At 56.4% G+C, this 13,181-nt stretch overlaps 2 protein-coding genes across 2 annotated transcripts in view; one reads left to right on the top strand and one right to left on the bottom strand.

The window, feature by feature from the left end:
* The first annotated feature begins 1,967 nt into the window (after positions 1-1,967).
* On the top strand, positions 1,968-10,045 carry LGI4 (leucine rich repeat LGI family member 4). Its single transcript, XM_007470973.1, has 9 exons — positions 1,968-2,501; positions 2,941-3,012; positions 3,241-3,312; positions 4,679-4,750; positions 4,863-4,934; positions 5,168-5,337; positions 7,472-7,636; positions 7,719-8,224; positions 9,072-10,045. Exons 1-9 carry the CDS (start codon positions 2,329-2,331, stop codon positions 9,384-9,386), a joined length of 1,617 nt encoding a protein of 538 aa, XP_007471035.1. The 5' UTR covers positions 1,968-2,328; the 3' UTR covers positions 9,387-10,045.
* A 1,020-nt stretch (positions 10,046-11,065) lies between these two features.
* Positions 11,066-13,181, bottom strand: part of FXYD3 (FXYD domain containing ion transport regulator 3) — a 2,793-nt gene continuing 677 nt past the window's right edge. The window contains exons 2-7 of the mRNA XM_007470972.1: positions 12,476-12,508; positions 12,345-12,368; positions 11,726-11,800; positions 11,609-11,645; positions 11,249-11,286; positions 11,066-11,085 (exon numbers count right to left, since the gene is read on the bottom strand). Of these exons, the coding sequence (XP_007471034.1) occupies positions 11,066-11,085; positions 11,249-11,286; positions 11,609-11,645; positions 11,726-11,800; positions 12,345-12,368; positions 12,476-12,508 (227 nt within the window). The remainder of the gene's footprint in view (positions 11,086-11,248; positions 11,287-11,608; positions 11,646-11,725; positions 11,801-12,344; positions 12,369-12,475; positions 12,509-13,181) is intronic.

Here is a 13,181-nt window from a genome sequence, read left to right as displayed (position 1 = left end):
GCGCCCCATAAATGAACCAAAAAAAAAAAAAAAAAAAAAAGTAAGCTGTCACCATCATCATCCTTGTCATTCTTCTAATCATAAACAGCAGGGAGAACCCTGCTGGGCTGAACACTCTGTGAGTATGGATTTAGGCCCATCTGTCTCCCCTCGGTGTCCCTGGCCCAAAGCTCTTTATCTATCTTTTTCAAAGACCCTGTAAAGAAGTTTATCATCCCTGCTTTATGGCTGAGGTAACAGAGACCTGAAGGGCCTTGCTCAAATCACAGAGATGTTCAGGTGCAGGACAAGCCCTTGGGTCCAGAATCCACCCCAAGCTGTGGGGTGCCCACCCTGCTCTGAACACTCTCTATCCTCTCGGATAGAGGAGGAATTCTCTACACATCTGAGAAGTGGGTGACACGATTGCCCCATCTGACAGATGGGCAAACTGAGGATCAGGGATGACCCTGATCTGAGTGACCCCACCTGGCGTCAGGGGTGGTCACTTTTAATACTTTTAAAAAATATTCAAGTTTAATAATTTATGCTTTACCAGTAAGACACACATTTCTACTTTTCCATAAAAGGCGTTAGTGGAACAGTCCTGAGTATGCCGACCCGAAGCTGACCCAACGCTGCCTGGGCCTCATCTGCCCGCAGCTTTGCCCGGTGCCCTCCAAAGCCCCGACTAGCCCACCCAGGCCCAACCCTTGCCCTGCTTCGTGACCAGTGACCCCTAGCTGGTGCTGTTAGGCCCCTTGTCCTCCAAGTGTTCTGGGTGTGTGCAGCAGTGCCAAGAGAGGCTGTGTGTTCTCCTCATGCCTTAGTTTTCCCATCTGTAAAGTGGGGGTTAATCATACTACCCACCTCAAGGGGTTGTTGTGAGGACTGAGTAAATTCATGTGAAGACTGATGCATAGTAAGGGCTCAGTGAGTATTATGACTTCTTCAGATTGGGTAATATCATTTATTTATTTTTCTTATTTAATGAACAGAATCTATCCAAACTGCTAAAAGCTTAGTCCAAACGAAAACAGCCAATATCCATGGGTTCTGACCTCCAAAGGAGGAATGCAAAATCATACCGGGAGACTGTGCAGCCAGCTGCCTGGGCTTGAGTCCTGGCTCTGCCCCAGCTCGATAACCTAGATCTCAAATGACCTGACCCCCTCCTCATTATTTCCATCTGTAAAATAGCCGTATGATATATCAGCCTCGGAGGGCTGTAGTGAGGTCAGCACGAGCTAATAGATGAACCTGTAGGACGCGGCGTGGTACAGAGTCAGTGCTGAAGGAAGGGGATGGCATCACTATCATCCTTTTTCCCTTGGGTTGGCTCCCTACCCCTAAGTGAGTGGTGGGTACTCAAGGAGTTAATTTCGGGCAAGAGAGGTTGTGGGTTTGGGGCAGGGCGGCTGCCCTGCGAGTGTCGCCACCAGAGGGAGCAGCTGGACTTGAGCTGGTCCCTCCAAGCCTGGGTGCCAGTGCCCACCCAGCCCTACTGGAGCCAGGGGAGGGGGCTGGCTGGGAGTGGCCACCGCGGCTCCAGCCCTTGGTGGTCTCTCCTCCCACCCCCCTCCTTACCTGCAGAGCCATCCGGTCCCCACCCAGGTGACAGCCTCCTCACACTCCATGAGTGGGGTGGAGTGGGGAATCTGGGGAGGGGGCTGGCCAGGAGGGGCCAGGGCAGCTCCAACGCTCCGTGGCCCCTCCCCTCCCATGGGGCCCTCTAGCCCCTTCCCAAGGGCTGCTCTTCCTATGGCCTCTGACGCCCTCCTCCTTCTTGCCCTGCTCTGCCTGGAGCACCCGGTGCCCAGCAAGTCCCTTTCCCAAACCTCCTGGGAGAAGGGACGTGGGAGGAGGGGAAGAAACTTCCAGGGAGCTGGAAAGGGGGGGTAGGGAGACAGAAATAAAGGCACCAGACAGAGGGAGACACACACACACACACACACACACACACACACACACTCAGGCACACACAGAAAGAGAGGCCAACAGACAGAAGGAGACAGACAGAAAGAGAAACAGAGACAGAGAGACAATTCAGTTAGAAATAGAGAGACAGAGATAGAGAGTGGGAAGCAGACTAACTCACGGAGTCAGAAGTGTAAAAAGGGAGAGAGACAGAAAGCCAGGGCAAGAGGAATAAACAGAAAATTAGACACCAAAGAGATACAGGAAGCAAAGCAGACTGAGGAGAGACCAAGAAAGAGGAGAGAGAAGCCAGGGCAGAGCGTGCCAGCGGGCGGCATGGAGGGGCACCTGGCATGGGAGATATAGTGGCCGCGACCCGGGCCAAGCTGGGTGGGCAGAGAGAAGCCGGTGCCTCGGCGGAGGTCAGGGGGCATGGAAGGGGCAGCAATTCTGCTGCTGCTGCTGCTGGCTGGGCCGGGCGTGGGGGGGACCTGGAGACCCCCAAAGGGAAAGTGTCCTCTGAGTTGCTCCTGCTCTAAAGACAGTGCCCTGTGTGAGGGCTCCCCGGACCTGCCCGAGAGCTTCTCCCCGACCCTGCTGTCGCTGTGAGTGTCCGGCCCTCTGGAGGCCTGAGGCTGTGGACGCAAGTCCTGGGACCCCAGGGGCTGGGGGGCAGGGTGCTGGCTCCCCAAGGAAACAGGGACCCATCAGGATCTTGGGAGGGGGGCAGCAAAGGATGTCGGGAGGCCTGAAAGGGGGCTGCCGGGATTTGGAAAGGAGCCGGAGGGAAATTCCAAAGGGCAGGGTCAGCATCGGGGCCTGGGAAGGAGAGCCGTGGGGTGGGCTGAGCGCTGCCAGGATCCTTGCCAAGCGAGGAGCACAAATGCCTGTCTCCCCTGGGATGTAGGGGAGACACACACACCCAGGGTCAGGTGGCATGCCGGGGTCCCCTCCGCCCCACCCCCGGACACAGGAGGCAGCTCTGGGATGAGACTGGCGCACGGGAGCAGTCTTCTCCTCGCCCACCATTGCCCACATCCCCAGCTCACTCGTTAGGACTGGAGTCGCCCAGCTGAAGGCCGGCAGCTTCCTGAGGGTACCGTCACTGCACCTGCTGTGAGTGGGGCCCGGCTTAGCGACGGCCACCTGAGGGGGGGGGTGTCCGTGCACACATACACGTATGTGCGTGTCCATGAAAGCATCCGTGTCACGCACATACTCACGTGGCTCGCGTATGTGTGTGTGACCGTGCCCACGTGGGCTGGGGCTGGGAGGGGGCAAGGTTAACGTGTCAGGTAGGGAGCAGCAACCCTGGAAAAATGTCTTTCTAACTTCCTTTGCCAGCCTCTTCGCATCCAACTCCTTCTCCGTGATCGAGGACGATGCGTTTGCGGGCCTGTCCCACCTGCAGTACCTGTGAGTGAGGCCAGGAGATGGGGGCAGGAATGGGGACCCTGGAAAGGAAGGCGGAGCCCCTCTGTGTCTCCTAGAGTGGGGGAGATAGGGGCTTGTTGCCCTGGGGAGGAAGTGTCTGCACAAGGGACCGTCTGGAGGGGATAAGGGTCCTGGCCTCTTGAGTGGGGTTGGGGCTTCTGCTCAGCTGCCCTCTCTGTTTCAAGATTCACAAAACGCCTGGATAACCCATGACTCTTTCTGGTCCTACCTGACTTTCGGGAGCCCAGGGAGGTTACAGAGAGGCCAGAGATAAAGAAATGTTTCAAATTAAGAGGAAACTATTCTGAGTTAGCTGGTGATGGTGGTACTGATGGTAATGGTGCTGATGAGAGTATGACTACGCCAGCATTACTGCTGGTGCTGGTGGTGATGGTAATGGTGGTGGTGGTGATCCTGTTGCAGCTGCTCACAGGGAAGTGGTGGCATTATTGAGGATGGTGGAGTGGGGATGATTTTGATAAAAATGGTGGACCCAACGGTGATGGTGCTATCGGTGGTATGGATGATGAAGTTTGAAGGGTTGGTGTTAGTGATAATTATCAGTATTCTGGGCATTGGTAATTATTGTATTGTTGTTGGTGATGGTTTGGGGTAGGATGTTGGTGTTGGTGTAATGGCAATGTTGTTGGTATGGGGTTTGGTGGTGATGGCGGAGACGTTCGTACGTATGGAAATTGCGGCAGTAGTGGTGCTGATGGGTGATGATGTGAGTGCTGGGGGTAAAGGTGATGTTTCTGGTGTTGGCCGTGCTGGTGCCAGTGCTGAAGCTTGTGATAATGGTGGCGATGGTTTTGGTATTGATCACAAAGGCTGTGTTCTTGGTGACTCTTATCAGTGTTGCCGGTGTAGGTTTGGTAATGATGGTGTTGGTGATGGTGTTGGTATTGATGATGGGAATGGGTGGTGATGGTATCGGTGACAGTGGTGACATGGTATATTGTTGGTGATGACGGCAGTTATTGGTACTGGGGTTGATGACGATGGTAGAGGCACTGGGCATAATGGATGATGGTGGAGGTATGGGTGGTAATATTGGTGCTAGAGTTGGTGTTGGTGATCAGGGCAGCAGTGGTGGTGATGGTGGTGGCAGTGTTCACGGTGAGGCTGGCAATGACCATAGGGTCAGGTTCTTGGGTCCTGAACCTGTAGGCTGGGACCTTGCTTAGGAGAGGTTCCTGGGAGGTTTTCCCTGGGATTACGCAAGCTGTTGGGGGAGAATTCGGCACATTCCAGTGGCCTATGGCTTCCATGGGGTGAGTTCCCCAAGCACTGTAGGGCCACAGCAGGGACACAAGGGCCGCCCCCTGACCCCACCTTCCCTCCACAGCTTTATCGAAGACAATGAGATTGGCTCCATCTCTAAGAATGCTCTCAGAGGACTCCGCTCACTCACACACCTGTGCGTGCCTCCATCGTCCCAGCCCTCCCTGACAGGCACCCTGCACCCATCACCCAGGCACACAGCGTATCCTGGGAGCTGTTGATGATTTCTCCTTCTCTCCCTCCACCAGAAGCCTGGCCAATAACCATCTCGAGACCCTCCCCAGATTCCTGTTCCGAGGCCTGGAGACCCTGACTCACGTGTGAGGCTCAAGGGGGCTGGGAGGGTGGGAGGATTTGGGAATGTTTGGGTGGGGGAAGGGGACATCTGTGTCCACTCTTGGTTGGCACAGATGAGTATGACTGTGATGGTTCCTACATATTTTCCACACCACTTGGGGGCCCTATCCTGAAATCTTGCCTGGGGAGGGGTGGGGAGCGTGGCCCCCAGGGAGTGGAATCCGGGTGACAGCCCCTCCCCGGCCTCTTGCCCCAGGGACCTCCGCGGGAACCCGTTCCAGTGTGACTGCCGTGTCCTCTGGCTGCTGCAGTGGATACCCACCGTGAACGCCAGCGTGGGAAGTGGGGCCTGTGCCGGCCCCGCCGCCCTGGCCCACATGCAGCTCCACCACCTCGACCCCAAGACGTTCAAGTGCAGAGCCATAGGTGGGGGCTTTCCCGGTGGGGTGGGAGGGACAGCAGGTGTTCCTGGAAGAAGGTGGGAGATTGGGGAACGGCTGCCAGGGCTGAGGGGCTCACCTCCTTCCCTGCTCTGCCGTTTCCTGGCTGTGAGTCTCCTGAGCAAGCAGCATCACCTCCCTGAGCTTCAGTTTTCTTATCTGTAAATAGGGGTAATAAACAGTGACATAGGGCTGCTGTGAGACTCCAGTGGTGTACTTGGCGCAGGGCCTGGGAGGGGAGGCCCCCATAAATGTTCATTCTCGTCGTTGTTGTTATTGATATAAAATCGACCATTTAAAAAATACTTCCTATGATCATTTTGCTTTTCCACAAATGTATTTTGGTAGCTTTATGGGTACTGGGCAAAGCAGAGAGCACAGCAGTGATGAAGCCAGTCCTGGGTCTTGCCCTCACAGAGCCCACAGCCAGAGGCAAGCAGAGAGGGATGGCCCAGAATGATCAGGCCTGGGATGGGGGAAGCAGGGCCGGGATGGAGAGAAACCATGGAGCTACGGGAGCCCAGAGCCAGAGCGGGGGCCAGGCACAGCTGGAGGGTCAGGAAGGAGTGGACATTTGAGTTCAAACCTGAAAACCATTACTAACATCATCACCACCAAAGCATAAGACATGTTTTTGGTCTTTGGGATTCATAGAACAAGGGAGTTTAACTTAGTCACTCTTCATTCCATTATTCAACAAAGAGTCACTGAGGTCCACTCGGTGCCCATCCCTGTGAGAGGCGATGGGCACACTGTGGTGACCAAGATAACCCTGGGCCTTGGCCTTGGCCTCATGGGGTCACAGTCCTGGGGGTGGGGAGACAGACATTAAATAAAACATTGCACCAATAAGTGTATGGTACACACTGTGATAAACACAGGGGGCGATGAGAGAGTTTAGGCGGTGGTCCTGCCTTACGTGGGGCATCGGAGAAGGCTTCTCTGAAGGGGTAGCACTAGATGTGGACGTAGCTAAGTGGAGTACAGAAGGAGCCCACATGTGCAGTGGCCCCCAAGGCAGCACAGAGCTTGTCCTGAATGAGGATCAAAGGGAGGCGCGTCTGGTTTACGGGAGTGAGGAGGGAAGGACACAGAGGAGGTGGAAGGTGCAGGGGCCTCACTCTGCAGGACTTCGAAAGCCATAGAGAACAAGGTGGACTTTATCCAGAGGGCTGTGGGAAGCCATGGAGTGACATGATTTGATGGCCATTTTTAAAAGATCCCCTTTGGATGGGTATGCTTAGCGGTTTGGTTCATCGCTTCAACCCTGGTCCCTAGAAGTAGAGCCTGGCATGTAGAGTGAAGGATTGTAAACTGGAGTCCACCACCCGGCTCCACCGCCACCACACTGGGCAATCTGGGTGCACCATTACCAAAAATGCTAAGGTGCTGTAACAAAGAGGCTGTAAATACCATGAATTAAAGAAAACAGAAGGGTGTGAGGTGAGCAGTCCAGGTGGGTGGGGCAGCCCCTGGGTGTTATCCTGCTTTCCACGGCTGAAACCGAGCTGTGGCCCCATCCATATGCCAGTTCACAAGGAGAAGGGGAAAGGGCCAAGTCCAGGATGAGCCATCTTCCTACAAGCAAGGCAAGCACTACAACCATCACTCTGCTTTTGTTCCATTGGGAACTTGGTCTGGTCATGGCCACACCGGACCTCAGAGGCTGGGGGGCAGCGTAGGGGGAGTGCTGGGCTAATGCGGCCTCTGGCTGGGCAGCTTTGTGCCCAGCTGCTATCCTATCTCATGGAAGATGGGAAGGATGGATTTGGCTGGACAGCTGGCTGCCTGCGCCTCTTAGCCTCAGTTTCCTCATCTATAAAGTGGATATAATAACAGAACATAACCCATAGGGATCTTGTGAAATTAAATGAATGAATAAATAGGCTACTTCTAAGCAACTATTTGATGATGCCACACAGCTTAGAAAATAGAGTACCGCCACGTTGTTGTGAGTTAATACGTCCATAGGTAAAAAGATTCCACCCTATGTCCCTACGAGGTCAACACCGTGGTGGTCCTCACCTCAGAGGTGTGCAAAGCGGGACTCAGTGATGAAGACCCATGGGGTGCCCCTGGCCTGCCTGACTCTCTCCCCTCCCCGCTGCACCCCCTCCCAGAGCTGTCCTGGTTCCAGACGGTCGGCGAGTCAGCGCTGGGCGTAGAGGCTTTCTCCTACCAAGGGGAGCCCCACGTCGTCCTGGCACAGCCCTTTGCCGGCCGCTGCCTGATCCTGACCTGGGACTACAGCCTGCAGCGCTTCCGGCAGGAGGAAGAGCTGTCTGGTAAGCCCACTCCCATCCTCCTGCCTGCCAGGTGGCCTGCCCAGCTCATCTGACAGGCGCCCTGCTCCCCGCCTCCCCACAGCGCCCTCGGTGGTGTCCTGCAAGCCGCTGGTGCTGGGCCCGCGCCTCTTTGTGCTGGCCGCCCGCCTGTGGGGAGGCTCGCAGCTGTGGGCCCGGCCCGGCCCCGACCTGCGCCTGGCCCCGCTGCAGGCCCTGGCTCCACGGCGGCTGCTGCGGCCCAATGATGCCGAGCTCCTGTGGCTGGACGGGCAGCCCTGCTTCGTGGTGGCCGACGCCTCCAAGGCGGGCAGCACCACGCTGCTGTGCCGGGACGGGCCTGGCTTCTACCCACGCCAGAGCCTGCACGCCTGGCACCGGGACACGGATGCCGAGGCCCTCGAGCTGGACGGCCGGCCCCATCTGCTGCTAGCCTCCGCCTCGCAGCGGCCCGTGCTCTTCCACTGGTTTGGGGGCCGCTTCGAGAGGCGCACGGACATCCCCGAGGCCGAGGACGTCTATGCCACACGCCACTTCCAGGCCAGCGGAGATGTGTTCCTGTGCCTGACACGCTACATCGGGGACTCCATGGTGAGGCTGAGCCCAGTCCCGTGGGGCAGGCACAGGCCGGGTCTGACCTGCATCAGCAGACTCCCACTCAGGGCTAGCCTTTCAGCACTGACCCCACCTTGCGCACTGGCCTCTGAACTCTGACCCACCTCATGGGCTGAGCTTCCTAACGTGCTGATCTTTGAGCTCTGACCCCACCCCAACACTGACTCCGAGACTGTGACCCCTCGAGGCTGGCTGACCCTAAACCACTCCCCATCGCCCAACACTGACACTGGCCCCGAGATTCTACCACCAAACTCCGACACACCCCAGCACCTACATTTAATCACAACCATCACACCCAGAAGCCCCAGGGCTGACGGCCCACCCCCTCCAGCACTCTCTCTCTGGAGTGAGGTACAGCCAGGGGGAGGGCTCTGGGCCTAAAAGGCACTGGTATGACACAGGTGTTCACAGGGTGTCTGCATGGGGAGCAGACTGTGGGCACAGGGACGGGAGCAGGGAGACCAGGAAGACCAGGAAGGAGGCTGTGTGATGATCCAGGAGGGAGGTGACTGTGGCTGGGCTGGAGTGCAGCCAGAATAAATGAGAGACATAAATACCATGGTAGGTGAAACTGACAGATTCCAGGGCTGACTGATTCTATGTGGGGTGTGAGGGAGAGAGAAGGGCTCAGAATAACTCCAAGTCGGTGGCCTGAGCAGCTGGGTGGTGACATTTATGAAGATAAGAAAGCTGTGGGAGTTTGGGGACCTACAGGCCTCTGTTCCCAAGCTGTTCCAAGTCCTCCAGAGCCTAGAGGACCACTGACAGGCAGGCCTGGCCCTCTTGGACCCCAGCCCTAATGAGCGGCCACCCTCCGCAGGTCATGCGCTGGGATGGTTCCATGTTTCGCCTGCTGCAGCAGCTTCCCTCTCGCGGTGCCCACGTCTTCCAGCCACTGCTCATCGCCAGGGACCAGCTGGCTATCCTGGGCAGCGACTTCGCCTTCAGCCAGGTCTTCCGCCTTGAGCCTGACAGGGGGCTCCTGGAGCCACTGCAGGAGCTGGGGCCGCCAGCCTTGGTGGCCCCCCGGGCCTTTGCCCACATCACCATGGTCGGCAGACGCTTCCTCTTCGCTGCTTGCTTCAAGGGCCCCACACAGATCTACCAGCATCACGAGTTAGACCTCAGTGCCTGAGACTGGCAGGGACCCTAGACATGGCTGGCAGAGGGCTGGCATGGGGAGTCCTGGGCCTCTGGATGCCCCATTGCCTAGACTCCTGGCCCTACTCAGAGGTGACTGCTGGTCCTGTGAGATACTGACCACAGGCCAAGTTCAAGGCAAGAGCTGCTTGTCCAGTCTTAAGCAACATCTTGTCTGGGGGCAGATGACCCCTCCCCCTCCAAGGATGACTTGGGGGCTCAGGCTGGGGCACCGCCACACGCAGACAGTACAGAAATCATGGGGGGCGGGGGGTAATGTGCAGAGCTCCATGAGGTCTGGAAGCGCCCCCCTCAACCCACTCTCACCCCTCCTATTCCCTGTAAAAGTACTACGGAGAGGATAGCTTTCCTTTTCCTTCTAAACTCAATCCAGCCAATCGCTTTGAGTGCCCGCCTCCATGACGTCATCAGTAGCTGGGCAGTTTTCCCTGCCGGGCTTGCTAACTTCCTCTGCTGCTTGTGCGCATGCCTGCTGCCGAGGCGGAAGCCCAGCGTGTCTTCTCTGTTGCGCGTGCGCAGGGAATAGGCGGGAAATTGAGAATTGTTGCCGGGAGTCCGAGGTACCCGTCCTCGGTCGGTGAAAGGGGCGAGGACAGAAAGTGTACGAGCTCAATAAACGCGCTGTGCACCCGCCTCACCGGTTGTTGTGGGGTCATTGGGAGAGGGTGTCTGCTGTGGCATGGGGGTGGGGTGAGGGAGGAGGATTCGTGTCCCAGGAACGGTATTATGGAGCGGGGAGGGGGGGTGGGAGGTGTCCCAGGGTACATTTTGGCAGCCCTTGTTGAGCTTTCACGAGGTTTCTAAGGAGTGTGTGCTCATGATTATGGGGTCCTAGTGGGATGTCCGAGGGATATAAGGGCATTATTAGGGGACAGGTCACGGGTTTATTGTTGGTCTCATGTCTTACGTATTGTAGGAGATACTTCGGGGTGTTTTGAAGGAATTTAGGCATTTTTATGGCTCTTGGGGACATTTTGGAAGTCTTATTGGGTATTGGAGACTGTCTCAAGGGAGTTTAGGGCTTGGTGGAGGTTCTCACACCATGTGGCCATTATATATTATTAGGAGTATCATGGGGAATAATTTAAAGGTCTTACAGGAACTTTTGAGTGTTAGGAAGGGTCTTTTATAATAAAATGGGGTCTGAGGTGAGTCAGAGGGTCACTATTATAATCATAAGCTATCTGGCTACTCCTGTTGTGACAGGATGATTCCACATCCTAGTTTTCCTGGGAAGGTCCCACTGTCCACCTGAGTGTCCCAGCATTACATCTGGCTAGAGCTCCCTTTCACTCTCAGAATGTCCCCCATGTGGCTACTAGAGCATTTTAAATGGCAGATGTGGCTCCCATGGCCACGGAGGCAGAGGTCAGGCCCCATGCTGTCCACTAGGTCGTGAGGAAGCAGGCCTGTGGGCTTGTCCCAGTGGAGAGATTCAGCTTCCAGCTTCCATGCTGGCCCCCATGCACATGCACCTTCTCCTGGCCCCCCAAAACCCCAACGCGCACATAGGGAGTTTCGAGGCTGCTTGGGCATGAGGCAAGATCATTTTAGAGTGAAAATTGAACAAAGACCCCCCTCCTGTGAGAGATGAGATGGAGCCCTGGCCAGGTGGTCTGAGTGGCCCTCGGTGCTCTTTCAGCTGATCCATCCTCAACAGTTATGGGCAGAGCCTGGGAGAGGTGACAGGGTCAGCCTGTGAGAGTGGATCAGGTTATTTCTCCCCAGGGTGCATACACACACACACACACACACACGCGCGCGCGCGCGCACACACGCACACGCGCACACCTCATACCCTGTGTCCCAGTCAGCTCCATTCTGTCCCTGTCTTACCTGAAGTGATGAGAGGTGGGGCATCCCCTGGATGGCGGCTAGGGGAAGAAAAGTGATGAGATCTCTGTTTACCTCTGTTCATCCTCTCCCTCAAGGCTAGAGGATTCTCAGCTTGCCCCGACATATCTTCCTAGCTATTTTCCCACAAAGTTGTACCATCTCAGGGACCAAAGCATTTCATGATTGGAGGCCCTCTGAGGATTCATGGCTCTGAAGAATAAACCTGGAAAATCTCAGTAACAGGAATCCTCCAGGGCAAGACCCAGAAATCCAGCCTTTTTTTTTGTGGGATTTAGCTCTTTACCCCTGAAAGGTGTCTGTGCAGTATGAGGCAGGCACACTGCCTGGAACCCATCTTACCAGGGCTTCCGGCTGAACTTGCATTTGCATTTCCCACCTGTTAGGAGAGAGGGGAACGTCAGGGGAGGACACCCACCGCCCTGCGCTGCCCTCTCCCCCGCCAGCTGCTCCACTCACTCATGAGGACGATGATGCCAATGGCGCACAGGACCGCTGCGAAGATGAGCCCGCCGACACGGAGGCTGAACCAGTCTAGGAGAAACCCAGAGGGGGCCCTCGGTGCCAGCCCGTGCCTTCCTCATCCAAGCCCCCAACCGCTTGATGATATGCATTAGGCACCCCTGATGTGGGATACAGCAGTGGAGAGAACAGACAGCCCTCCAGCCCCCACGCTCACTTTCCAGTCTACACAGCAAGCGACAGAGATTTAACGTGGAGTTAGGTAGAGAGAAGCGGCCTGAAGACAAGTAAGCAGGGCCAGGGGACGGAGAGTCAGAAGACAGCTCTTTTAGGGAGAGTGGCCAGGGGAGACCCAGCTGAAGGGGCACATTTGAACAGAGGCCTGAGGAGGGGAGGGAGGGAGCATGGGGTGACGTGGAAGAAAACATGGGGGTGGTTCTAAGAACCAGGCTGGCATGCCTGGTTGCCTTAATCTCCTGTGTTTACTGTTCAATGCCCCAATCCTCGCCCCTGGGTCACCCCCATCAGACCCTCACCCAGCCCTGTGTGGGACCGTTGGCACAAAATCGGTCTGAGGGGTGAGTGGGGCTGCAAAGGGAGGGGCACAGGCTCTCACCGTAGTAGAAAGGACTGTTTTTATCTGCAAGGAAAGAAAAATAGGACATGAATCCAGGATAAGAGTGGGGATGCAGGGGTCCTGGGGGAGACTTTGGGGGCGGGACTGGTGGAAGAGTCGGTCTGACTCACCTTCCGGGTCGTTGGCATCCAAGGCAGGCAGGCCTGGTGGGGAGAAGCAGGGTAGGAGAGAGATGGGGGTGCTGGCCCCGGCAAAGCTGGGGACAGGGCCGTTGGAGCTCCAGACCTCAGCGTAGGGTCCCCTGATGGACAGTTCCCCGCCTCCCACGGGCACAGGGGTCCAACCCCAAACTAGCTCCTCTACACGTCCCACCTCGGAAATGAGGGTTTCCCCCGACTCAGCCCCACACCTGCAATAGGTTTTCACCTGGGTGGCTTTGGGCCACCTAGCCAGCCTTTGGCCTGATGTTTCCAGACACCTGGCTAATCCACACCCCCTGCAGAAACGAGCGATGGTCTTGTCAAGATGACAGGTGACTTCAGCTCCCAGGCGTTCTCAGCCCTCATCTCCTGGTTCTGCCACGTCCACATCCCACCCATCCCTCACCACTCCCCTTAAAGTGACTTACTAATTATAAACTTAATATGCTTTATTTAAAAATGCAACTTTACATCACTACCCTGAATGGAATGGCCCAATGTAACAGGTAAAAACAGATACGATGAGGGCTTCCCTGGTGGCACAGTGGTTGAGAGTCCGCCTGCTGATGCAGGGGACACTGGTTCGTGCCCCGGTCCGGGAAGATCCCATATGCCGCGGAGCGGCTGGGCCCGTGAGCCATGGCCGCTGAGCCTGCGCGTCCGGAGCCTGTGCTCC

The sequence above is a fragment of the Lipotes vexillifer genome, unplaced genomic scaffold, assembly GCF_000442215.2.
Source record: "Lipotes vexillifer unplaced genomic scaffold, Lipotes_vexillifer_v1.1 scaffold182, whole genome shotgun sequence".
Taxonomy (NCBI): Eukaryota; Metazoa; Chordata; class Mammalia; order Artiodactyla; family Lipotidae; genus Lipotes; species Lipotes vexillifer.
Note: the sequence above shows the minus strand (reverse complement) of the source record. Positions and strands in the feature narration are given on the sequence as shown.

Excerpts from the sequence above, each read along its gene's own strand:
- LGI4 (XM_007470973.1), top strand. The coding sequence starts at position 2,329 with ATGGAAGGGGCAGCAATTCTGCTGCTGCTGCTGCTGGCTGGGCCGGGC. Across the intron at positions 2,502-2,940 it reads TCCCCGACCCTGCTGTCGCT|CTCACTCGTTAGGACTGGAG; the intron begins GTGAGTGTCCGG and ends CCACATCCCCAG. Across the intron at positions 4,935-5,167 it reads CTGGAGACCCTGACTCACGT|GGACCTCCGCGGGAACCCGT; the intron begins GTGAGGCTCAAG and ends CTCTTGCCCCAG.